Below are 27,520 nucleotides of genomic sequence, written 5' to 3'. Positions count from 1 at the left end.
GGTGCTTCTTCTGCCATCGCTCTTCACAAACGTCGCTGCCCCCTTCTCCTGCACGGGAAGCAGCGCAAGATATAAACTATGAGTTAAAGGAAAAGCCCAGAAATCCTCAGGCGCTACACAGAGAAGCATCATTTTAAGTTTCCCTCTCACAGAGGACAGGCTGACCAGGAACCTTATGACACAAATGGTCAAACAACAGGAACACACCACAGCTTAGGTAATTCAGGTTTCAACATCCAAGAGAATAATTGTCCCAGAACACACTGAAGCAGTCTATAGAAGATTCTTTTTCCTGAATGGAGGAGGGTGAACCTCAAACTTAAATGTACTTGCAATAACCTTTATACACAATCAAGAAATCAGAACTGAGTGAAAAATTTTGTGCCAAATACTCAAAAGGAGATTTGTAAGTGAAACCAATTTCAAACAAAAATAAATTTATTTAAAATCTTACACAGTAGAATTCCTTCATTGCACAAATTGAAGTATTAATCATGCCTGTCAAATAATACATTACTTATTAAAAAACCTCTGTGATGTGGAGGTGGGGAACCCCAAAAAGTCAGCTACATTCAAACTAGATACCATATACCTTAGGTAGCCACATAAGAAGTGTTTGCTGCTTTGTTATTACACAGGTAGTTGGGTTTTATCAGCTGAAGCCTAGTGACTTGGATTTGTTTTATGCATATTGGGTTTTGTTCTATTACTTTCCAAGAGATTGTACTCCCCTGAGTCAGCTGTGTTCATTGGTCAGAATAAATTCCAGCATCTGACACCATTTCCATTAATCACAGACAAGCCAGTATACGTGAGCAAGATAATCAAAAGATAAAAACAATATCTGGTGAGTGGGAAACATTATTTATGTATGCTGTTCACTAATACAGCAGAAGGGAGCTGCAAGGCATTTTTTAAACTTTGATAGACAACCTGAAAGCAGAGGAGAAAACGGGCATCGTATGAAGTTCGTACTCCAGAGGGGAGGAAGGCTCTGGAACCACACAGGTCGTGTAGCACCTCGCTGACACTTTTTACTACCCATCATTACTGTGGCTGTGGTATCATCACAGCTTCCCCATGTATTTGCAAGCAATTTTAACATAATTTGCTACTAAACAACTGTGAAATTAATTTTTATTACACTGATCTTAAGCTGGACCTGTGAAGTTGAATACTTCACCCACCCACACATCGGTAAATAACATATTTAGTATTATCTTCCCACCCATTACAAGTTAGGTATCATCTAAAATACAAAGCATTTTTCTTCAACGTACTGAGCAGTCAAGGCATTTCACTTAACCCCCTCATACTAAGCCAGAAATGAAGCAGAGCAGTTTAGAAAAAAAAAAAAATCAGGCATAAATTGTATTTGTCCAAAACCAGTTCTTGACCTTAAGAGGAAAAAGAAAAGTACTTCTTAGACACCCATAATCTATAAAGCAGACAGTTGCAATTCAAATAGCTCTTAGTGGCATACTAAAGATACCACAAAACCACTTCTTATGTAGAACAACAGTGCTACACCACCTAATCCAATTAAATTAAGGCTTTGTGTCTTAAAGTAGTAGCCTTCACCACCACACAAATAAAAAGTCATGGTTCTGGTGCTGTGCAAAGGAGGCACCATGAGGATCACCGCGCTGAAAACAGGACGGTCCGCGGCCCGCACCGCTGCGCGCACAATTCACTCGCTTTCCTACAGCGGGAACTGAAGGAAACGAGCTGCACGTGCAGGATTCACAGTGTCCAGCAGCATCACTCATCATCCTTTGTAATGCACAATAAGGCCCAAAATGGTGCCATATAAGCTGGATAGCCTAGGAGTGAAGTCTTCTCTTGCCACTAATCAAGATTTTGACCAAAAAATACCTTACCTTTCTTGGCTAAAAATTACATAAAAATGCATTTCTAAACCAGAGGAATCGGAAAGTTAATTGAAAGGGGGAAGGGAGAGAGAACGCAATTCTTCATTTTATGTCTTACTCCGGAAAAACAAAAACCCACACAGTTAAAAAATAAGCTCGGAGCTGTTACACATCTTAACATCAGATACCAAGTGCTTTCTGGATAACATACAAATAGCAAACAAATACCAAACTGGATTATTTTGTTTTATTCCAAGAACTCACTCTTCAGTGTCATATTTTGCAAATGTACGTCATTTGCAATACAAGACTATCTAGGCCCCGTGCTAGATTTCTTTATATTTACATTATACCAGCACAGCTTTAACTTCAAGAAACTTGCTCCTGATTTACAGCAGAGGAAGACTAGGCTTTCTGTTTCAGAACTAAAATTAAAACCAACAAAACAATCCATGACCAATTCAGGCAATTTGTTTTCCCTCTTTAAAAGTTCAAGCATTAAGGTGCCTATTCACAACGATTCTAAAAAATGCCTCAGATCATTCTAAAAACTCTTTAACTCTTGTGCAGACAGTTTTGATTACACTGATCCAGGTAATCAGCTGGACAGTTTAACAAGGTGGTTTTATTTTTCATTTCCCAAAACACATTCTCATTAGGCTTTGGAGGACTTGGGAATACCCAGGAATTATCTTCCAGAGAGCTCTTTCCATAAGAATGGTGTTCCTGAAATGGTTTGCCATCGACTGGAATGGGTCTCTCATCTGTCCATGCTTGTAGAGTGACCCTTTCAGAGGGGATTCTCACATCCCTCGGCAGAGGGGGAGACACAGTGTTGCAGAACACTCGATCATTTTGTGACAGTTTTTTATAGACTACCCCAGATGTCAAATTCGGCTTTGAGACATTCAAGTCGACACACTGTACTGGTGCAGTAGAGGCAGCTGAAGAAAGAAGATAAAAAAGATTTTTAAATTACATTCTCTAATGCATTTTTCATACACTCCAAATATAGTGCAGTATATAGCAGCTATGTTAAACCCAGTGTTTTCAATCTACACATTTTCAGACTGCATCTTACTTCAGTAACTAGTTAAAAGTTACACACCAAACATAGGAACCTCCTCAGTCTGATTTTCCAAGATGAACCAGAGATCCTGAAGTCGTAATGTCCAAAATATACCCAACATCAAGGAAACCTCCCAGTTCCCACTTAAATTAACTGATGAATCTTTTTGACAAGACTGGAACAAATGCCAGAACAGAGACGATTTTCGTGCGCTTGGAGAAACCCACCAGATTCAGAACAGCGCTTACACAGAGCACGCTTCTTATTCTACTGATTCTTTTAACAAGTTGTGTTCCCAGCCTGCCAAGAACCCCAATTCTCACTGTCCATGAAGCAGGAAGACGGAAACACAAGGTGTTTGTGAGTTCTCTGTGCTCCACTACTGCCTGACCTCAGAAAGTAAAGCAACAGACAGCAATGATCAGCCATCTGAAATTCCAGGGGGATTTTAAACCAAGCGAGGGAGGGGAGGATTTTGAAATGGAACAGCATCTACCTGAAAGGAACGGGCTGCGCCTTCAAAGCACATCTGAGCAGATGGCCAAATACATCCAGGTCATTTATTGTAGTGAAAATTTACATAAACATGGAATGGGAGTAGATTAATGATTCCCACAGTTAAAGAAACTCATTTCTTACGGTAGTTTTCTAGAACAGCTACAAATCTTAAGTATAAACTATCATTTGTAGCTCTAGTGCTTAAGGGACAGAAAGAAGAGCCAATATCTTGGCCAAAGAATACAATCTCTGTTTGTCACAATAACTTAAAAGGCAGTACCCAATTTGTAAACATCAGCCAAAAGCACGTTCCAGTAGCCCAAGCATCATATCTGAAAGACACGCGAAGGAACTGGATTTGGCCTCCTTGTGCTGACAGGTGTAAAAAGCAATTTGAGGTCTAAAGACCTTTGGAAGTTCAAGAAAAATGGAATCCACTGAAAATGGATTGAAAATGTAAAAAAAAAATCCACAGGCAGATACACGTTTGTTGAAAACACTTCCATACATAAGTGACAGTTGCGTAGAATCTGCACGTTAACCAATATTGTTAACATCATACACACAGCAATCCATACATTGTGTTCTGCAGAGCTGACACACCTCTTATAGTGACAGCTAGTTTGTATACGGTATTTTACCACAGCTAATACTACAAGTATAGGAAGTGAAAGTTTTAAGTCAATTGTACCCATATTTTGCATAAGCCAAGATGTTTCTATAAATGTAAGCATAGATGTATCTGCATTGCATTCGTGTGGCTGACAAGCAAGGTAAACAAAAAAAAAAAACAACCAACCAAAAAAAAAACCACCACAAAAAAAACAGTTTTCATTTCTGCTGGACCTGAAAAATTACTGAAAAAAGCTTACAAAGCAAAAGGCAAAAATCCATTGTTTCCTGCTCCATCAATAATGGCTTCTCCAGCTGTGGACGTACCACCTCATTAGCCACTGCAGAAAGTCAGACTGTTCACCAAGTAGGAGAAAACTCAGTACTTCCACAGTGGCAAGACAGGTAAATCCAAATTAAAAACCAAGACAGAAGGATACACGATCACATCAAACCTTGACAGGCTTAAGGATCAAAACCTCATTCGCTTCCGAGTTTCTCTGCTGAAGCTATTTCACAAATGTGCCTTAGAACTGTAGGAACATGGACTCACGTGGTAGCAATTTGTACATCTAGTACATTGAAGTACTAGAGAGAGTTCAGAGAAAGGTGATGAGGCTGGTGAGGGGCCGGGAGCACAAGTCTGATGAGAAGTAGCTGAGGGAACTGGGGCTGTTCAGCCTGGAGAAAAGGAGGCTGAGGGGAGACCTTATCGCTGTCTACAACTACCTGAAAGGAGGTTGTAGCATGGAGGGTGTTGGTCTCTTCTCCCCAATAGCAAGTGACAGGACGAGAGGAAATGGCCTCAAGTTGCACCAGGGGAGGTTTAGATTGGGTATTAGGAAAAAAATTCTTCATGGAAAGGGTTGTCAGGCATTGGAACAGGCTGCCCAGGGAAGTGGTGAAGTCACCATCCCTGGAGGTGTTTAAAAGCCAAGGTTCTTAGGGACATGGTTTAGTGCCAGAGTTAGGTTATGGTTGGACACGATGATCCTGAGGGTGTCTTCCAACTGAAATGATTCTATTCTATTCTATCCTGTGAATTTGATCAAGTCTACAAAACACGTTGGTAGGTTATCAGCCAAGTACTAGAGAGTGGCTGTTGATCACTGCTGGCCATGGCCAAAGGCAAGGATTGACCTGGAGGTGAATCCCATTTTTTCCTTACCGAGCCAATCAAAGCTTTTTGTCAACAAAACATCTTGATCTTGTACCGGACAGGGACAACAGAGACTGTCACCATCATATTGTAACCAAGCTCACTGTCTGTCACCCACATCTTCTGTATTCCCAACACAGTAAATACCACAGTGCAAGTGAGCAGAAAACAACATAAATAAATGCTGCCGGTAAACAGAGCAGCAGCCTGGCCCCACCAGAGGGGCATTTGGCTTGGGAGGAACATACGTGTGAAATGGAAGACCCACCTGATGAACTGCTCACAGAAATTATATATACTTTATGCAGAAATTATTTTCCCCTTAATTATTTGCAAGGTAGCAGCAGAAAGAAGGCATTTTTGCAGCCTCAGTATTTGACATTCAGAAAATGTCATCTTGCGAAGCATTTTGCTAGAAAAAGGCAACTTTTCTGAATGCCAACATAAAGAAATATGCAACCCTGAAGGAACTGCGGTCTATTAAATTCAAATTTTTAAATGTTGCCCAATTAATACTTCATACATTCTATACTGGGAAAAAGGACTGTGTTTGCAAAAAGATGTTTTTTTTCCCCTAATATGAAGTAGTTGTGGTAAAAGGTCAAATACGAGTAAACTTAACACCTCAGCCTTGTGCACATAAGCAACACTTGACTGAGAAAAAAGCCACAAGGGGAACAGAATACAGTACTGAAGAAAAAACACATCAGCAACACCTTTATGTGTGAAGTTGACCAGTACGAGACAACTGCAAAAGCAGAAAATGGGTAGGCTGGAACCACAATATAGCCGAGCTTATCAACTTCAATTGATGAGATTCTGATAAGATATGATAGCTGCTTTCTTTTTTAAAATGGTACAGCTTGAATCAAGGGTTTGTGTTTGTAAGGTCTGTTATTGCAAACGCTGACTTGCCTTTCTTGGTCGCTGTTGGGTGTGTTTTCAGTTTCCGTAGAACCTCAGCTTGCATTTCGCTCACTAGACGCAAATTCGACATTTCTCTCTTCAGTTCCCAATATGCTTGTTGCACACTTCTAAAACAAAAATTTTTTTAAAGTTAAATACTTGCCACCTCTAAAGCACCCATATGCCTATTAATAGGTTTATCAAGTGCTAACTGTTAATAAATTGTTTCTGCCTGACATACACTGCCAATTCTACTAGAGTGCCATAATTCAAAATGAACCGAGCAGTACTGATAATTATCTTAAAACTGATGGATCTTCATATATTTTGGCTCTTGCATATCAGTATATAATGCATTATATATTAACATACTAGATGATGCTAAGATCCCCAAACGGAAAGACATATGAAGCATATTCTCCAATTTCATTATTTAAAACTAAGCATCTTACCATAAAATTAATAATCTCCAAGGAGCACTTAAAAAAATACATTAAATGTACACCAGACTGCAAACAAGGTAGAGTATTAACTTTGAATGGCTTCTGATAAATGACACACACACCCCATCATATGTTATGATCCTAGCAATGTTAATTGAGCATAGTTTTAAATATTCAATCCAAATCAGTAAATCAGTATTTGGGTCTTTACACCATTCATTTTGCTACAATGAATTCAGACTAGGTACCCGAGATCCAAACTGAGCATCCACACAGACCAAACTAAAATATAAACCACACTGTTTCATATTCAAGTCATCTGTTATGACACTGCCTTATCAAACAATGTAAAAAATAGCAACGCAATTCACTCTCTGATAAGACAGCATAATATGAGAAACATATTTAGCAACAGCAGCACTGCTCTAATATTGAAGTTTCAGGTTAGTTTTAATAGCTGGTAAGAAAATCAATTAAAAAAACCCAAACAAACAGGAAAGTCAGCATCACCACGTTTCTTGGCAAAAAAAATCAAGCAAAGGCTCACTGAACATCACATTTACATTGATTAATAGTTTGCTTAGTGTTCAAACACATAAGAATGCAATTACTTAAACATTATGTCAATGATTTAATGTTTTGGGGGTTTGCTTGTTTGTTTTATTTGTTCTTTGGTTGGTTGTGGGGTTTTTTGTTGTTGTTTGGTTTTGGTTTGGTTTTGTTGTTGTTGTTTTGTTTGTTTGATTGGGTTTGTTGTTGTTTTGGTGTTTTTGTTTGTTTTGTTTCGTTGTTGTTGGTTGGGTTTTGGCTGGTTGGTTTTAATGCTTAATATTCTACCAAACCACATTTTTTCAGGACACGTATCAAGGATGAGAGTTTTCAGAATATTTTTTCTTTCTTCACTATATTCACCTAAAAGACACTTGTTTGAAAACAGTTCAGTACCTCAAACTATTGCTGTGGTGACTAAGAACGATTAAGCTATATAACAACTGTATCTTCAAGCATGCATGTATACAGATTTCTGTCCCTCTAAAAGTGCAATTTAGGATCAGTCCTGCATGAAATTTATTAGACATGAATGTGTCCAAAAGCACTTTGAGAAACAGTTATTATTTAGTCCTGGAAATTAACACTAAAAGAGTTCTCTTAAAATGAAGAAATGAAACTTTCTTCTATGAACAGAAATATTTCCCCAGAATACAAAAATTCCAAGACTGCTAAAGAACAGAGGAAGCTGAAATTTAACAGGTAATGTATTAGGTATCAGCAATTCTGACAGATAGAAAGTTAAAATTTTTCTGAAGTTTTATTTCAAGAAAGCCTTTTCACTGCAGAATCCATTTGGCTCTTTGAACTTCCAAGAAATGACAATTTTAAAATTAAGTTGATGTGGCAAACACACTTCATTTATTCATGTGTTTCAATCTCAAAAATAAGATCAAACAAACTTTAGTTATATCAAACCAGAACTGTCCAATATTTTAATATATTTATACATACAATGGCAAATATAAGAACAGCTTGGTGTCTGCCACCAATCAGAAGGAAAATGCTTAGATAAATTTTGTAACGTGCATTCAGTGTTTGTAAAATCATCTCTCAAAGGGATGCAGGTACCACAATTCCACTTAAATCACACAGAGTGTATTTTTACTCTTTTTGTGGATACTGACCTGGTATCCCATTGCAAGGCATAATTTTCAAGGCATTTGCAATTGAAAACCAAGGATTCCACGCGCTTGGAAGCTTACCCTATACTGCCTTCTAACATGTTATTTAACCTTGAATGTAGCAGCCTATCTAAATCTGCAACAAAGTACATTTGCAAACCAAGAATTTAAAGTCAGATCTGCAGGTTGCTGACAAACGTGAAATAATTACTTTCCAATAAGTTAACTAACTGCCAATGCCTCCATCTCCCGTAAACAGCAGGATTGGTTGCTACAACAAATATTTTGCATAGAAGGTTTTTCAAGTATTTTTCCCACAGATTTTTTGAGAGTATACGTTGTCCATTCATTATTTATGTAATATTACAACAAACACTATGGTGTACATATGCTAATGCAGATGGTTGCCACCTGAACATCACTTTGTGAAATAAATCTGCTCTGGAAGATCAAAAAGATCTGCTTTACCTTGAGATAATGGATTTTTCAGGCATGTAGGACTGTGAACCTCCAGCAGAAACCACAAGAAAAAGCATTAGCTAGCTAGCTATCCAGCCAAGGTGACAGGTGGAAGTATAATTTGTGTATAGTGTGTGTAATATTATCATCATTACACCAGAGAACATATGAAAAGAAAGATCTGTGCTGTTCTCTTTCAGTGACTGGTTCCCTTTCCCATCTCTTCAACAGCCAAGTAAGCACTGAGGTACATGAAACAATCTGTCAATGTGAAGGACCACTCTTCCCTCTTGTGGAAAATTGTGTAAGTACACAAAAATAAGCATAATTTGGTATAAGAGATGCAGTTAGTATTTCATTTCTGCACAACAGAACATTTGGGAACTTCCATGCATTCATGAATTATTCCTTTGCAGAAAGAATTACAGGGTATATATGCTTTGTAATGCAGCACATACTCAAGAGAGGGTAATATAGGAGTTTATATCATAAGCAAAATTATTATTTGAATGGCTGCAAAATGAGAACAAATCTTACTGATATGTTAGTATTTTTCTCAAAAATTGCTATTAATTTTTTAATATGTCACACAATGGCTCCTCAGTATTGGACAAAAAATACTTTAAAATGTCTTCTAGCAGAAATATTTTTGTACTGCGCTAAGTAAGAATGTATGTTCCAACACTAAGCAAGAGATCTGAAACCACCACCTATGCAAATACAGAAACCTCCCCATATGTAGAATGAAGATATTCTATAGCTGGGATGAGACTTGGAAATTTATCTAGCACATCCTCAAGTCAGCTAAATATTAAAAAGCGAATTTTTAAATCCAAGAGAATTTAACTTTCATTTTCTGTAGAACACTCTGAAGATGGAAATGTTTTCTTATCATCATCCTGGACTACTAAAATACCAAAGTAAAAACAATTCCAATTCCAATTATTAAATCAGTATACCTAGACTTGAGATTAGATTACGTAATTTGAAATAACATTTTTGAACAGGCTGCAAGAATAGCCACCTGTTCAAATAATTGTCCCTCAGTAAACTAAAAATAAAACATGAAAGCCACTTGATTTCCATACCTCTGGATGTCTTGCTTTTGAAGGAAGTCGCCATTTAATGGATTTTCTTCTTGAGCCTGGTCCTGCATAACAAAGTGAGAGGAAGATAGAGAAGGAATGAACATATGATTTCAGATCTTCTATCTGAAAATACTGCAGTGAAACTACAAGTTCACCTAAAATTCAGAAGTAAAGTAGTCTTCGTTTGTGTTGGGCTGCAATGGTTTTCAAAATGGACATAAAGACTTCTACTAAGAATTGCCACTTTAAAATGCTTGAATTACCTACTTATATGAAAGCATTGCTCCGCCACCACCAAACTCACTCTCTCTTCTTTTAAAATAGCTGAGCTCTCTGAATTTGTGATTCTTTGAAAAGCAAAAATTGATAAAGGCTTTTGACTTCCATCAAAAAAAGAACACAGTCTTCTCTTGTTCTTTCCCTGCCCCAGTATACGAAGACCTTTAAATTAAACTGTTTCAGTGTAGATTTACATCCACAAGTTATTTTTATGATAGAACGTAATTTACCCCAAGTCTGAAAAACTGCTTTAAATTGTACATACAAGCAGCCCCACTGAAGTTAATGGGACTGTTTAAAAAAATCGAACACTGATCTTGCTTTGTTAGTCCTGTTTCTGTTACACCCTCACCTGTGATGAGTTCCCATTCACATCCCTTTCCCATGTTCCCTTCCTACTATTGCTCCCTCAAGCCACAGCTGTTATGAATTTGGTACCTGTTACTGTCGCTTCATGGTAGCCCATATACATTTCAAGCAACTTGTCAATATAATGTACACACTGCATCAACTACAATGCAAAACCTGAATATCTAAAAATAGAAATAGAAAATATACTTGCCTAAGGTAGAAAAACATCTGAAAATGCTGACTACTGTAATTAAAAACACTAATAGTGAAAACGGCAACTGGGTTTGACACAAATGCTGACTTGTCATTGTCCACTGATCACATTTCCCTATATTACACCTGACAGTTTTTCGCTCTTCTGAAGACCTTCCCACCACCACCCATCAGAGATTCAATTTCATGATTCAAAAAAATAACAGTGGTGCTGTACCATCCCACATTTGAAAACCTGTACCTTTCTATTTCCTATATTAAGCAGTTACCACGACCAAGAAGCAGCGATATTTGAAAAAAAAGCTGTTCCTTGTATTTGTTCTTTGCAACAAAAGCTGCTGGCATAAGCATTATTTAAACAGTGGCACATCTAGTCCTTACAACTGCTATTTTAGTCTGTTCTGTCCAGCAATATTCATTCTCACAATACAATCTGTAATCTTCAATTATTTATACAGCTGTTCCCCTATTCTATAGAGCTACCTGAAGGCACCAGAACTGCATACAAGTTATAGAACGCCTTCAGAATTTACAAGATATTGAAAATCCCTAAAATAATTCCTGATAACAAGTGAAGACAACAACCAAGCATAAATGAGGTTAACAAAACACCTCACATGCCTTCCAGGTAACGCGCTGCATCCCCATCTAGTGGAAAAAACACAGACTAAACTTGAGACAAGACAATCCATGCTAAGCCTGTCTCAGGTAAGCCTGTCCGTGTAAGCTAGGAATGTGGTGTGACAGCAGCAGATCTGTGGAGAGGCATTCAGAGTTGGGACCCCCAACACCCCAACTATAGACACTTTGTGGGCAGCAGGAGAGGAGGACATGGCTTCAGGCCTGCGCTGGTCTGGTCCCTGAATGCCCAGGAGAGGTTAGGGTGCATCTTAATTGGTTTCATCCAAAAGGAATCCAGTTCCCGTACTCCAGACTGCTCTGTAATGCGAGGCACAGTAGGCAGTGGTGATTAGGAGATTTGCTTCAAAAGTGTATTTCTGTAGCGATGTCAATGTGCCCATAAGAAAATGTGCCAAAGGAATATTCCTAAATTAAACCAAATCTTGTTTGCAGGCAGGATGATGTCCATGGATGATGGATTCTTTACATACCCTGAATATTGTCTCACTCAAATACTAAGTGAATTAAGATTACATAATAATAATTATTAATGACCACAAGGAACCTAAAATAGTCTGCTTCTTCAAATAATCACACTTAAATCTTTAAACTTATTGCAATGTGACTGCAGAGTCCTAGAGACTGCCACTGTACCCTCCATCACAGGCGAGATGTAAAGCAGTAAGCATGCACCAGACATTTTTTTCTTTAAACTTAATGCATTTTATTACTGTTAAGCTATCTTAATTTTCTTTTTGAGATCCTACGTTATACCACCGCGTCCCTCAAAACAGACACTTGCCCCAGAAGTGGCAGGGAAGGGCACCAGAAGAGGTACTCTCCTGACAAGCTTCATGTGACTACCCTAAAGAAAAGTTCTAGAGCTCCTTAAAGTTCATGACACATTTTAACATCAGCATTCTACTACTGTCATCAAAAAAACAGAGACTGGGTTTTGCCCAAACTTTCTATGTAGTCCAGCCCAAGACAAACGCCAACATAGAACACTTGATGTGAACTTACAAGAAATCATAAAGCTTTATTTTCTGTTGTTACATTGGCTATGGCAGGGAAATCTCACCTACGTAGAATTCTAGAATATCTCAAGCTGGAAGGGACCCATAAGGATCAAGTTCAACTCCCTACTCCTTGAAGGATGACCTGAAATTAAACCTTATGACTAAGAGCGTTGTCCAGACACTCCTTGACTTCTGACAGGTGTGGTACCATAACCACCTCCCTGGGGAGCCTGTTACTACTTCCCAGAAACAAGACAGCCTATGAAAATATTTAAGGTTAATTTTACTAGGATGTTCATCTTTCACTCAATTACATACTTTATATCTCTGTGTTTACCTTTTACTTTGCTTGAACATGGTATTTAAAATTATCAATGCAAAAATTCCTTAAAAATAAAGGTACCTTCTGCTTGGATTTTTGCAACTCATTTCTGAGACTGTTGCACTCTTGCTTGAGCTTTTCTAGATCCTGTTCTAGACTATGCACTTTCAGGTCACTGTTCAGCTTCTCTATTTCCCAGCTGGACTGAGTACAATTCAGATTTTTCATCACTGTAAAGAAGACAAACAAGAAAATCATATTTCAGTCTCAGTTCAAGGAATATAACTCAATATGTAAGGTTTTTGTGATTCTGTGTTTCACCTCAACCAGCCCTTGCCCTACATCCTGAAGAAACTGCACTCTATGACAAAAGAGATATAGTAACACTGGTGAAGTTATTGGCAGAGAAGTAGTCTATTTGGTGATTTTCAAGTACAGAGCCCAAATTTCCAGGAACGCACTGGAAATTTTACATGAAGAAAAAGGCATTAACAGCATAAAAAGGCACTGGAAATACAAAAATCTGTTAATGGCAAACATGCATGATATATAAACCAACTTGCATACTTCTTACATGCTTTGAAAACATGAGCCTTCTCCCTCTCAGATTTATATCATTACATAAATTATCATAACCTTTCCCCAAGTTTAATATCAAGAAGTTCCAAACAGAAAACCAAAAGATACAATCAAAATAAAACAGTAAATCTTAGTAAGTCTTGTCAAACAGAACAAATTTACATGGTCATTAGCAAGAAGCAACCCAAGACAATCCCAGCATTGAATCAGTAGCAGGACGCTAGTTAGACAGGAAGAAAAGAAAGAACATGACCAGAAGAAAACCCCAAGTCTTTAACTGCTTGGAACACTCATTTCCAGGTTTAGCAGTTTAAACAAGCTTAAGCTGCACTGATTTTTCTTAAACAAGGTACTCATAGCCCGTTTACAAGTACAACTGATTATTCAGTAAGGCTTGAAATCATCACATTTTCAGAACTCTCCTTATAAACTCTGCACTTCTTACCTCCTTAATCCATATGGTCCTCAACAATGACACTACTACTAGTACCTGTGGTTTGTTCTTCTAGGTTTAAAAACTTGTGCAACTGAAGTAGTGCATTACATGCTTGAGCTTCTCTTGGAAAGTAATCCAATTCAAGCACAGCAACACTTAAAAGTGCCCTGCAAATGACTGCATTTGTACAGAGTATGAAGTCGAGTCCATATCTCTACCTTCACACAGATGGCATTTTCTTGCTCTCTTTTCCTGTAACTATATTAATAAAGACTAGTTTTTTCTTCCATAGTGTTTTATTTTACATACCTGTCTTCTACATAGCACTCTTTACAATAGCAATAACAGAACCCGGATTTGGGCTTTTGGAATTGCCAGGGTACACTGCTAGTTTCTCCTTCCTGTTTCCACCAGGCTCTCTACAAACAGCATCTTTCTACATTTCCTCCTCATCTCCCAGCCCTTTAAGTAACTGCTGTTAACTGCAGTTACTGCTGTACAACATCCTCTGGTACCAGGTACCAGAGGAAGTGGTACTGACTGGATAGTGTTCGATACTTGAACAATTACGTCCCCACCCCACTCAGAGGAAGAGGTGGTGGGTCCAGAAATGTACCTGACTAGCCTATTAAACTGTCAGGTTGTGCACATTCCTCATATTATTAAGTAATCTACAGTGGAAGAAGAAAACAGTCTCATATCTTTACCACGGAGCTCCTCACTTACGGTAATCTAACATGCACGTCACCATGTACAAGAATGAAAGCCATACACAAGCTCAGAGGACCTCATTGCAGAATACTGCAGTATAGGTCTCTCTTACCTACCCACTAGAGAGAGTTAAACCTCCTCCTGCCCTGAGATCCTGATATCGCCACTAAGACTAGTCACTATACATTAAAATGAAGTAACCAAATATATACCTTGTTGAGTTTCCACTTCAGTTCTTAGTTGTAACAGCTCTACTTCTTTAGACTGCAACTGTTCATTCAAGGTTTTCAAAGACTCTGCACTTTCTTTCATCTATTTTCGGGGGGAAAAAAAAAAACCAACACACCAAAATATTTGTGAAGCTTTTTTCTATCACGTCTGATAATTCAACTATTAAAAAAAATGAAAAATATTGCTTTGATTTTTTTTTAGCATTAGCCTAGCCCAGTAATAAAGCTGAGATACTTAAAATTGTTATTTGTACATAAAGCAGTGTCACGTACTTACACAATCTAAAGAAGTGATAAAATACCACAGATCTCCAGCAAGTAAAATTCATTCTACAGCAAACATTTACTAACTATGTGGTACTTATATAACATGCCTTTAAGTGATTACTTGAAAAGGCATACCATTTTATCCAGTTTGCTTTTCAGATTATCTCGGTCAATGCAGGCCTCTCGATAGGCTTGGTATGCCTTATTTACTTGCTCACGTCCAACTGAACTGCATTCCTCTTCAAGCCGGGAGCCAAGCAGCTAAAAGTTTAACAGACGTAAGAAACAGGAAGTTTTGTATGTTATACTGAGAATGCAAAATTTTAAAAGTGCAATAGTATAGCCCACAACATTAAAGTAGAAGCATTTTTTTTTTACTTTAGAAAATAAATTGATCAAATATATTGACACACACAATCATTTTTTACAGAGGACCATTTACAAATTCTGCAGTCTCCAAACATATGTAATGCTTGCTAGTTTACTGCTATGAGTATTTAAAAAAACATCCACAAGTCATGATTATTCACACTGGCAATCCCTCAGTAATGTTTTTTCTATGCTCTGAAGATGTACAAACTGCTTTATTGGAAAAAGAGTTTTAAACACATGAAGATATAATACACAGAAAATTCAGAGGAAACTGAACATAGTATTTTTTAATGATGCATAATTTAAACAAATATTTTTTCAATATATTTCTGTAAGAAAAGCCAAAGTAGAATTATCTAACAAATAACTATTAACTTCCAGGTTCACCAGTATCTCATTGCCTGCTAAGGCAAAAGACAAGCAAGGGGGAATAGGCACTGCCAATTAGACTATCAGAAAGTGGAGAGCAGAGTTAAAATGCATTCGGTATTTTTAATAAGACAGCAAGAGAAGTCTTAGATCAAATTACATCTGTTCACATAGAAAGGTCTTGTTTTAGCTTAGTAATGAATTATCCTTTTCATTCTGTTTATTCTGCACACTGCAAAAACATTCAGTCTGCCTAATGTAGATATTTGCAACACATTTATATATATTTTCTTAAAAATTAAGAGCCACAAAAGCCCCTCAAAAATCAAAAAGGTGACAGTTATGTATCTACCTCAAACATCTCCTCTTTTGGGTGTTCATTTGAAAGAAAGTAGGGAAAGCAAGCCATAAAGGCAGGAAGCTTCTGCCCTTTGTTTCTTGTATCGACCCTGACAACAGGTTTACTACTCATTTTAAGTTTTGTCCTATATATTTTCATCCCCCAAATAAAACTGTTCAGATAGAACATAAGCCTTACCAAATTTTCTGGAAGCTTCCATAAACTTTGAAATTTATAACTGAAAAGCAGTAACTCCCTGTGTATTTTTTACCATGCAGGTATGCTACCCATTAACTGAGACTGAAAGGTAGTTTTGTTATTCTCAATGCTCCTCTCTCATAGAAGCATTTTTCTGGTATTCACATAATAAACCAAAAGTTTTCTCTATAGAAAACAAAGTATCATCTTCAAGACAATTAAGCTGAACCAGGCCAAACCAAAAGACAAGACTAAAAGGGACTGTCAAGGTCAAGACCGGTTTATTGTGATTTTGAGTAACCGCGTAAAAGATGTTACACTCAGCATGGTTCAGAGCATATTCAGTCTAGAGCTCTACTTCCTACCCCCATCAGCCCCACAGGACCTTAGATAAAGAAAGTGCTGAGAAAGTTTTGCTTTTTGACAGAAGGTCAATCCTGTCAAATTAGTCACCAAGAATTCCCGAGTAAGTGTTTCAAAACTGTTCCGAGTGTGACTCAAGTTCTTCATTCCGGTGCCATAAAATAATACATACTTTGTAAGCTTTTAATAGTCAGTAGCACATACTTAGGACTAAGTCCTAAGAAATGTCTCGGCTTTAACTCTAGGATCTGTCTTTCCATCTTATATTAATAGGAAAGCAAGCTATCAAAGGCAAGACCTTCTGCAGCACACTCACTACTGAACAACGGATATATGTTTAACGATAGCATTATTTACTTGGGGAGAAAAGCCTACGCTACAGTCTACTTTTAGTTTGAATGAACTTTGCTAGACTAAGGCCATGAGAAACCGCATACAAAACAGATTCCCAGATTCCTTTCTATTTTAGAATTACTGCATTAAAAAATAGCCAGCTAACACCTCTATGTTAAGCATTACAATTTTGTATTTCATATTTGAGACTGCTATTAGCTAGACCTAGCCAGATATTAACAACCTATCTTTTCCTTATTCCTTCGGTACGCTGAGCCCCAGAGATTCTTTTGACAGACAATTCCTGAATTCTGACAGTTTATAGACTTGACACCTCATCATTCAACAACACTAAGTCACACGTGCCCAAGTTAACAAAGACCATGAAGAGGTAGATGAAACACAGTAATGATCCAATGAAACTACACATCTTTCTGAATCACAGTTAGTGTCTTTGCAGGGCACTACTGCATCGCATCACATACATGCCCAGTAAGAATCAAAAATCCCAGTATGATGTAACTAGACTACCAAAGAAAGAAACTGTGTTTCACTTAAACAAATAAAACAATTTACCAAAACTTTTAAATTTGGAAATGATTTTAAGTACATATTTTAAATACTTAACCATCTGCTGCGCCATCCAGCCAGGAGCAAAAATGTTGCTGCTGCTGCCAGAAGCTGGTAAATCAACTTTTTTCTTACCTTCTCTTCTAGAATTCTCACTCTTTTTTTTAAGAAGGAGTTTTCCTTCTCTGTCTCCTTTAGTCGTTTCTTGATATCTTCATATGCAGTGACAAGTGCGAAGTGCGAGGCAACAGACTCATCTCCACTGTAAGATGAAACAGGAATCTCCCTGTCTCTCTTATGAGTGTTGTCTGCTTTTTCATGGTTCAAAATACAGATGTCATCCTCTACCAACTCCTCCATGACAGCTGTTAAAAAGACAGATATGAGTGTTAAATTTTCACAGAGACAAATTCATCAAGAGTCTCAAGTCTGAAAACCTTCCAAAATAATACTGCAGGGTGTTTCTGTCTAAGTATGACATAACTGAATAATTAGGAAATATCTTGCAGAAAAATAATGAAATCCTTTTTACATTGAAAATATGCTGGTTAGAAAGCAAGCATCTTTCCCTGTTACTTGAGAAAAATGTTTTCAGTATGCATCAGATTTATGAACCCCCACATTAATTTTTATTAAGGCTTAACATCCTGGAATGTGACTGGTACCAAATATTTCAACTCCAGAGGAATATCATATTAAGAGTTTTTGCAAGCCAGCACTGAGCAGTAAAAGAGACCATAGCTGCAAGAAATCTACCAGCTACTGTGGTTCCTGAGCACAAGTACCAAAATTCCTTCATTCTAGAATGCGAATCTTCATTCTTTTCCCAAACCCTAAAATGAAATCTTAAGGTAAACTTGCATTAGTCCTTAAAGAGGCTGCATGAGTAGCTATTCTTCACTTGGTTACTGTAGAAAACATCCTGCTGAACTATTACACTAATTCTTGACTGCAAATATGGTAAGAATGAACACATACTCAATAACAGGATCTGCCTCAACACATGTGGATAAAACTGACAATAACCTCATCTTAATGTTACTAGTTATCAGGAACAAGTTCAGGAGGTTGATTTAAAAGCAAACAAACAAGAACCTGCAGAAAACCCCAAACCATCAGTAGGGGAAAAACCCACAGCCACAATTGCTGTCTCTTCTGTGTATTAGCTATTTAAATTCCAACTAGATTTCCATTTCTTTAGTGATACTAAGAGGTAAAGGGAGCTTAGCTATGTGGTCAAATTTCTCTCAGTGTGCTAGCAATGGGAATGCTACATGGGCTGCAGCATGAAGAGCTGTTGTACAGCTACAGCTGAACAATGGTGCTGTTACCACATTTGTCTCAATTTGCTTCAAGCCAGTTAGACAACGTGATAAAAAACTGAGACAGCTCGTTTATACTAAATAGACAGCAACGGAGTTGCAACGGTGAAAAAAAATACAAGAAAACTACAAACCGAAACTGAAGTCCTTTTAATGGTTATCTTCAGGAGGCAAACAGATGCCTTGTATGCTGTTTGATGTTCTCTAGCGAAACAGGTCACCTAAGCATCCCTTGCCTGTTGCTCTGCCTCATATTTAAGTAAAAAGAGCCTTGCAAAAAAGGTTTGCTTTTCATTGCAAGAATAACTCCATGCACAAGGTGACCTTGACCAAAAGCACTACATCATTTAAACTGCATTAACTGCCTGAAGGAATTGCTCATTTTGCCTTCTAAGATGAGCATAACATACCAGCTTTTCCTCCCCGTTTTACCAAGAGCTCTGCAAGTCTTGTCACCCACCCCATCAAATTCCAAGAGTCTGCCTTCTCAAAGCAACACATCTCCTTTTCTCTGAACAGTAGACTCAAAAGTCATTAAAGAGGCATCACAGCTTATTGTTACCTCTTGAAGAAAGCAGCAGATTTTGTGACCTTGTACATAGAATCGGACTGGTTTGGGTTGGAAGGGACCTTAAAGACCATCTAGTTCCAACTCCCTGCCATGGGCAGGGACACCTTCCACCAAACCAGGTTGCTCCAAACTACATCCAGCCTGGCCTTGAACTCTTCCAGGGATGGGGCATCCACAGCTTCTCTGGGCAGCCTGTTCCAGTGCCTCACCACCCTCATGGTGAAGAATTTCTTCTTCCTTACATCTAATCTAAATCTACCCTCTTTCAGTTTAAAGCCATTACCCTTTGTCCTGTCACTACACACCCTTGTACAAAATACATTTTTATCCCCACACTTTCCTATGGCTCCTGAACTTGAGCATCATATATTGCCTGTTTCTTGCACATATCAGTTCCACCAGGAGACAGAAATAAGGGAAAATGGGAAACAGCATCAGAAGATGAGACCATATTTATTATGCATTTTGCTAACTAGATACTAAGCTTCCAAAAGAACAAGACCTTCCAAGATAAGTAAGACTCGGCATACATAAATACTATTTTATAAATTCAAGTACACACTTCTCCTGCACCTATTAGGAGGAATAGTTGCACTAACTTTTTTTACTTGAAATATCTTATTTAGTTTACCGGATTATTCAACTCTGATTTTTTAAAGTAGCTCTCTAAGCCAGCACTGGGTGCTAGTCAGAAGATAAGCACAGAATTCCACATAATTCAAAGGGGCTTGTAACACATGTTTTTCTAAATTTCTACATACAACCTAAGCATTTCAGAAAGAGCCAACATACACATTTTTTACTAAACTTATTGGATACTAAGTGACAACAAACTACCTACAAAACAGAAGTCTACTTCTGCTATGACAAGTGCCCAAATAAGACACCTTCCTGTTGGCTCATTCCTTTAAAGAACAGATCTGATGATTTAACACCGTGGAGGGCACAGAGGCAACACCTTACACAGGCTTACATGAACTAAGTGGGATATTCAGAAGGAACTGCACAATTCTAAAACTTTTTACTTCAGTGAATAATAATAAATAAAATTATCTTAAAACATGCTTCTCTGTACTGGAAGCTCAACAGCCCGTTAGGAAGAGAAAATCACCACAATATTCACAGTGTATATACTTTATGTTAAAAGATATAATGAAAGATAAAAATAAAGTATTAATAAATATCCACACACTGCATCACATTGCTAAGACCACAAAAAAGTGCAGTTGTTTCAGCTTTACAAGAAACACAACTCACGTCACTGCTGCCGTCGTGCCCAGCAACACAGAAAGAAAACTGAGACTTCAGACTGACTTCACTTTCAAAGAAATGCACAGATATACATAAAATTTAATTTAAATGCCACTGGACACCAATGTACCCAGAATTTTAGAGCATCACATGAAGGAAATATAATAATACAATATTTAGATTACTTTTAAGTTTAGCATAAGATCACTTCAAAAAGCCACAGCATAGACACTCAGAAAACAAAAAGCTGTTCGTACTTTGAGATTTGCCCATAGCTCTTGAAGGACATGTCTACTTTTGGAAAGCAGCACTGCTTTTGAAACCAAAAACATCTATTCTTCACAAAATAAAAGCCACTATGATTTCTAAGAGTTTTCATGATGCTATTATCAGCCAATCTGAAAAGTCTTTACATATTTTGTTCTAAATAGCTCCCAATTTTCTCCCATAATAGTTATTCTACAAAACCACACAATTAATTGGAAAAAAAACAACAAACAACTTCAAAAATTGTAACAAATTTATAGAAGAAAAAATCCTTTTATCAAATCTCAGGTAATTTTACCAGTTAACTCTATTAATAAACAGTCTGTTCCTGTGCTTACTAAATATTCATTTTACTTCATGTTTCAAAAAGTTTCAAATCTCAGTCACAAAAACGATATGATAGTTTCCTAAGAAAAAAAAGTGCTATGACTTCTGTATTGGAAGGGTGCATGATGACACAAAAGTAAGTTACAGTATATGCACCACTAACCATAGCAGTACACCTTAGATGAGAATGAGTAAAAAGTCACATCAGAAAAATCAGAGCAGCACTGCTAAATATATCTAAATAAATCAACACAACCTAAAAAATAAAATGAACAAACAAACAAAAAACTATGAACAGTTTATCTCTATGCTGCAAAAAAATTACTGCAGTATTTCCAAATAAAGAAAAAAAAAAAAAGGCAAATTTACCTCTCCAGCACCTGCAAAGCCCATATTAAAAGGCCAATAAAAGATAAAAGTTCATGTAAGAATAAAACCTGGCCATCAAACAGAGTAAGATCAGCAGTTCTATAAAGGTCATGGTGAAATGCACAGTTCATCCAGCTAGTTGTTGTGCTCTCATAAAAAAAAAGAAAAAAGAAAAACACGGCATGCTCACAAATACTTATTTCTCTATCCAAAGCTCTATCATGATATTAAAGCAATAGACAGAACCACTTAGAAGGCAAAACCTTACAAAATGGAGCTATATCTTTAAGAAATCCCTGACTACAGCTGTAGCCTTTAATTTTACTCCTTAAGAACAATAAACAAAATCTACTTTCTCCAGCATTATATTACATCATTTAAAAAATATGAACTGTAAGCAACAGTCCACTAAGTGTTCTCTGACGGAATACATGCATTAGATTATTCCAGAAGTTACTATTCCTCAAATCTGGCAGTCCCAGAAGGTCTTCCAGGATGGTTTACCAAGTTCAGCCACAGATCTCTGCCAGCGTTTTACCCTGTTCTGGTTCCCCAGTTCAAAGCTACACTTGTGCGCGCTGCTGTGAATGCCTCTGAGCTGTCACTCTGAAGCACCTGAGCGAATACTGGTCTCCCTGGAGTTGTAATTCATGAGATAATCTGTACTAGAGAAACCAGTTAAAGATTTCCCACTAAAATATGTAAAGTAATACACAAACAAGTTAATGCTACCTTTTTTCTTTTTTTTTTTAGAATGAACTGCGCATGAAACAGCCAATTTAAAAGGACTTTAACGTTTACTTCCAAAAATAAATGCATGAAATGAATAGTATCAGTGTTTGTATTAAATAATTGATTTTTAAAAAATTTGAAAAGCCAAATAACAACATGAATACACTGTTGACAGGACATAGTACTAAGTTCTAGCAGGAGTAATTATGTCCCCTGTTTATAAGCATATGAGTTCGAAGAGATGGCAGTACTTCAGTTTTCTTTCACAGAGCTCAGACAAAAATGGTTCCTAGAAATCCCTTCTGTTGTTCACTGACATTTAATGTTGGTTAAAGAACAGCTTTAATATATTAAATATCTTGATGTTTTCTCATTTTTTGCTAATGGAGAAATATAGCTTTTCTCTTCATAGAGCTTTATAAATATTAGACATTAACACCATGGGAGGTAGCTAAATATAAAACGCATTTTATGTAAGAGAAACACGGGATGCAGAGGCTCTAACAGCAAGCAGACCACTGCAAAAACAGATTTCTGCAGTTTGAAATACTAATCTTATTCTTGCGTCAGGAGGAGATATAGTAAAAGCAGGATTACATTAATTTTTCCCTGTATCAAGCAGACTCCCATTTTGCCCCCTCTTCTGATTTGAAAGAGAACAGAACAGTTTTCAAAATATTTCCAAATGTCAAATGCAAATAATTTCAAGAGGATATTTTCCTGATATTTTCAAGGCTACTGAGAGCCTTGTTTACCTTCCATACTTGAGGGGTTTGACTTTATAATGGTATTATGAACAGTCTCCAGCTGTTAATAATGAGTATAATTTTTGTACTGGCTTACCTTGCCTTACATAAAAGGGTGCATATATGCACGTAGTCATAAAACATTAAATTCAAGAAATGCCTTTGACTCACAGCAATCCTGAATGAGTTGCAGTCCTTACTTTAATTTCAAAAAGTACAGGGTTTTTTTCTTTTTTTAAAAGACAGCACAGCAAAGAAAAAGAGAATTCCTGCAGTCAGCATCAAAAACTCCACCTATGGAGTATATGACACATGATGCTAAAACAAGCAAAACTTCCTGTCTCCTTAAGCATCTCTCCTTTTGCATCTCTCCTTTTGCATCTCTCCTTCAGAAATTGTAGGTTCTCTTTGATTCTACTCGTGAACAGCCTGTTCTACAGAGAGAGGCAATCGCTTTTTACAGATACTTCCTCCATTTTTAGAGCAAACAAAAATTTGCATACGCGCATCTCAGCAGCTCCTAGCTTTGGCCACTGCTTATCCTTCCGTACAGACAAAGTCCACAGCCCTAAAGCACATACAAGGGCAGAGCCCTGCAGCCTCAGCACATGTGGTGCTCTTTCAGAAACACGTCAGCACAACAGCTCCATCGGACCTCCAAACTGCTTTCATTTTGCTGCCTCCAGGAAATGGAAAGTCACTGATTCTAAGCTCACAAGCCAGATCACTGTGGTTCACCTATCATGAACATCCAGGTAAACTCCAGGAGACAAGCAAAATCTCCTCAGGTACAACTGGCAATTTTTTTTTTCAATCTCAAGCTTCCCACAATATCATCTACTCTCACAAAAGCTAGAAAAGTACTAAAAATCCCATTTTATGACAATGGTGCTTCATAAATTTTACATTCTCTGAACAGTTTCATGCTCCAGTATCTTCATCACTAATTTGCAAACCCTGTGTATCCTCAATATAATGTATTCAATTTGCCTTTCTGTGGATGCTGTCACAACCACCACTTTCCCTGACAACCATTAGAAACGGAGAGAGGAAAAAAAAAAAGAAGTTGGAGTCAGTTAAATATTGTCTTCTCAGCATCATATAATCCTGTTTATTCAACTACTAAATTTAATCTTGAAGCTAATTAGAAGCAGTACTGTCAAAGAAACACAAGCAGGAACAAGATGGCTTATGGCTGTTAAACCTTCCTAGCACCAACTATAAGTATATTCAAAGGTTACTGAAGAACCCATATGTTCTCATGCTAACACTGAAAATTATTTTAATACACACTTTTTTGGTGTTCATTCCTTCTCATTTCAAAATGTTTATAAAGAAGAACTACTTATGAAAGCTTAGACGGGTTGTTTTGGGTTATTTTAAATCTTCTTTTGTAAAATAAACAGTAGGTCCTACCTCCCACTCAACCCAACCGTCAGATTAATTAATGTGCAATAAGTTCACAAGTGAAGTAATAAGGTATTATGAAAGCCTTGTATAATTGCATTAACTTTTAATTCAACTGGAAACACACCTCACCTGTTACAGCTATGAAAAGACAAGTTAAACTGAGTCACACTGATGGCCCTTGGTCATCCTGCAATTCACCAGCATGAAGTCTGAAGGTTTTAAAGCCACAACTGGCCAGGATGCTAGATAATCTCATCTAGGCTCTCTTTCCCAAAAAAAGGTTGGACTAGATGATCTTGTTTAGACAAGGTTCTTAGGGAGATGGTTTAGTGCTAGAGTTAGGTTACGGTTGGACATGATGAAGCTGAAGGTCTCTTCCAACCAAAATAATTCTATCTTTCCAGGTCCTTTCCAGCCTGGGCTGTTCTATGATTCCATATTCAGGTTTACATCTCATTATTTCAGAAAAACATCGTCATTTGAACACCAGTTCCTGTTAGCAGCTTGTAAGGGAATGACTTTGAATGTTCAAGTTACTTAAGCTTAGCTTCTCAAAGTTAATTTCTTCTCCTCAAATGTATTGTCAAATCTTAGTAGCATCTACCATTTTATGCACCAAGAACTCCACATAAAAATATTATACAATCACATAATAAATAATTGTTAACTAATGCAATTATAGTATAAACATATAACAAAGACATAAGACTGATTGCAAAGTTGATTGTGGATAAATCATATGCATATGTGGTCTCTAAAAGTCTCCCTCAGCAGAACCCACCCTTGACTTCTCCCAAGCTAGTTACCTGCCTGACTCTTGTATTAATCCTGTCATTTTCACAAACTGGACCTCATTGCCAATGTAGCTGTTTTATTAAATATGGACTCTCTATCTGGACTTTCTCTGTCTAGAAAACACCTGTGAAAGACTGGAAACATACATCAAAAGGTAAATCCACACTGCATTTTATCCCATTTACTTCTACCTTCTTGCTTATTTTCTTCAAAATCTGTTCTAAAGAAATCAGATATTGACAGCACGTCCAATAACAGGTCTGCACTTTTTCACGGGTAGTTTTCACTTTCCTATTTTCCTAAGTGGGCATTTCTCATTAACGTTTTCCAGTCATAATGCACTATCTCCAATTCAATGCTTCTACTGATATCTTAAGAACAAGTGTTACTGGATTTGCAGTTTCATATATAGTTTTTCCAACACTGGGAGATGAACTCATTCCATTTCTCCACCCTGCATATACCAAATACAGTTTGCTCATGTATTTGACCTGAAAATTTCTTACTTTCTCCACCTTTTAACTATCACATAGAAAATAAGACTATTTGCTGAAATTTAGGCAATCTTAAAATTAACTCTGATTTATTATCCATTTTTGCTGCACAACGTCACTTCATCCCATTTGCTCTTTTAAAGAACTTTTTAATCTTTAATTTTCTTTCTAAAACATAACCTATCTTGCATCCTGCCACTGGTCACTTCATACTTTCCTAAACTGTAAACTGTAGCATACGAGGACTGGAGAAAAAAGTAGTTTTTTAAAAAGTGTGGGGATTTTAGGGGAGAGGTGGCTAAAATCCTCACATAATCTGATCTATAGTTCACTCAACCAGTGTTTGCTGCCTTCTGACTTTACTTGGAGTTGCTGGCTCAAAAATTGTTCTTTGGATTTGGGGTGACAGTCTCCTACTTGTTACAGTGCAATCATACGATGAACACTTCTACCACAAGTTCTTCTATAAAATACCAGTTATACAAAGAACAAAATGTAGTAGTAATGCTACACTTGTTTTGGTTTCTATGATAAAAATTCCGGGATATACGTGCTGACAGATTAACTGGCATTATCAGCAGTAGTAGCATTTGATCGCACACCCAGACCCAGGAAATTATTAAATGTTTCCCCATAGTCCAAATAACACTTCTCTGACAATGTCTCAGAAAAGCACCTGACCTTTGGAGCCCAGATCAGACTTGACTGTTAAGACACTAATCCTCCTCTCACTACGCTTTTTCCAGGGCTGGCTTCCAGTACGCTGATGTTACTGCATGCACACAGTGTTAAGACAGCAGGGGAATTAAGAGGTTCCCTGGGAAATGTAAAAGCTCCTAAAACTACTCTCTGGAACAGTTTTACAGTCCAACTCACTCTTGCTTAGAAGTTGCTGGGAGACCGATTTGTTCAAGGAGATCAGAGTATTTCTCTACCAGGTGAAACACTGGGATTTCAAGCTGTGATTTTTTGAAAGCTGAAAGCATCACAAGCATAGAAGACTATCTCAACACTCACTTGTACTCCCTTCTTCCCAACCAACACGGCCTGCAACGCTTGTACAAGGTGTTCCAAAAACAAGGACCCAATTTCAATTACGTAGTGGTTCCAAATTGTGTCCATCTTTTGGAAACACCCTGTATTTACAGTCTGCTCCAGTATTTCATGTTCCCATGTTTTCACATCTTGTGCCGATAATAAACCTACTTTGCTCATTTGCTTGGCCAGATTCCCCTGTTCTAACACACAAATCGCTGCTCAAAAATACGCACGTTTTCACCTTCATTTAGTGTGGTTTTTAAACCAGTTTTATTGCCTACCTGAGACTGGTTAGCAGTACTTTTAATCGATGCCCATCGTCCCTCAGCGGGGATGCCTCGATGACATTTCACCCGTACAGCAGAAGCGGCCAGAGACGCCACGCAAGCCCCCGCCACCCCGCTCCTCCTCCAAGAACGACCATATTTTTTAAAAGAGAAACTAAAGATCGGCCAGAGCCTCCTCAGTCCCCAGGGAGAACCGCTCCAATCCCACCGGGTGCCGGGGCACGGAGCTCCCAGCAGCGGGGAGCAGCCCCCGCCGGTCCCCTCCCCCGCGCCGGGACCAACCTCTGCGGGCCTTGCCCGGGCCTAGCGGGTCAGAAGCGGTCGGTCACCTCAGCGGGAAGGCAGCGCCACGGCCGCCCCGCTCTCTGCCCGGGCCCCCTCGGGCTCCCATCGTCTCCGCCCCGCCGGGGTGCCGGTACCGGCCTCGGCCTCCGCGGGAAGTCCCCGGGACGCCGGCCCCGCCCGCCGCCTTGCGAGGAAGTCAACAAACGCCTCACATGACGCGGACCTCAGGCCTCCTCCCGCTCCAACGGGCGCTCGCTGCTCCCGGAAGGAGAGAG

General features: G+C 38.0%; 1 protein-coding gene and 1 long non-coding RNA gene across 3 annotated transcripts; one reads left to right on the top strand and one right to left on the bottom strand.

Annotated features, from left to right (window-relative positions):
* Positions 1-420: 420 nt before the first annotated feature.
* AZI2 (5-azacytidine induced 2) lies at positions 421-27,520 on the bottom strand. The gene is made up of 8 exons (XM_082046173.1): positions 27,243-27,520; positions 17,487-17,716; positions 14,942-15,067; positions 14,522-14,621; positions 12,665-12,813; positions 9,779-9,840; positions 6,125-6,243; positions 421-2,815 (listed from the first exon to the last, which is right to left on the bottom strand). Exons 2-8 carry the CDS (start codon positions 17,709-17,711, stop codon positions 2,427-2,429), a joined length of 1,170 nt encoding a protein of 389 aa, XP_081902299.1. The 5' UTR covers positions 17,712-17,716; positions 27,243-27,520; the 3' UTR covers positions 421-2,426.
* LOC309436727 lies at positions 7,835-26,834 on the top strand. 2 transcript variants are annotated; one of them, XR_014183398.1, is made up of 4 exons: positions 7,835-8,994; positions 11,250-11,329; positions 25,259-25,295; positions 26,382-26,834. It is a non-coding gene; the product is annotated as an uncharacterized lncRNA (long non-coding RNA). The 2 variants fall into 2 exon arrangements; XR_014183399.1 differs by lacking the exon at positions 7,835-8,994 and having other exon boundaries at positions 11,084-11,329.

The sequence above is a fragment of the Streptopelia decaocto genome, assembly GCF_964273445.1.
Source record: "Streptopelia decaocto genome assembly, chromosome: 2".
In the NCBI taxonomy this organism is placed as follows: domain Eukaryota; kingdom Metazoa; phylum Chordata; class Aves; order Columbiformes; family Columbidae; genus Streptopelia; species Streptopelia decaocto.
The sequence above is the reverse complement of the archived record's forward strand: the minus strand, read 5'-3'. Positions and strand labels throughout refer to the sequence as shown.

Coding starts and splice junctions, on each gene's coding strand:
- AZI2 (XM_082046173.1), bottom strand. CDS start 17,711: ATGGAGGAGTTGGTAGAGGATGACATCTGTATTTTGAACCATGAAAAA. Junction 15,068..17,486: donor TGAGAATTCTAGAAGAGAAG/GTAAGAAAAAAG, acceptor TTAAACTTTTAG/CTGCTTGGCTCCCGGCTTGA. Junction 12,814..14,521: donor TGAAGTGGAAACTCAACAAG/GTATATATTTGG, acceptor TCTTCTTTACAG/TGATGAAAAATCTGAATTGT.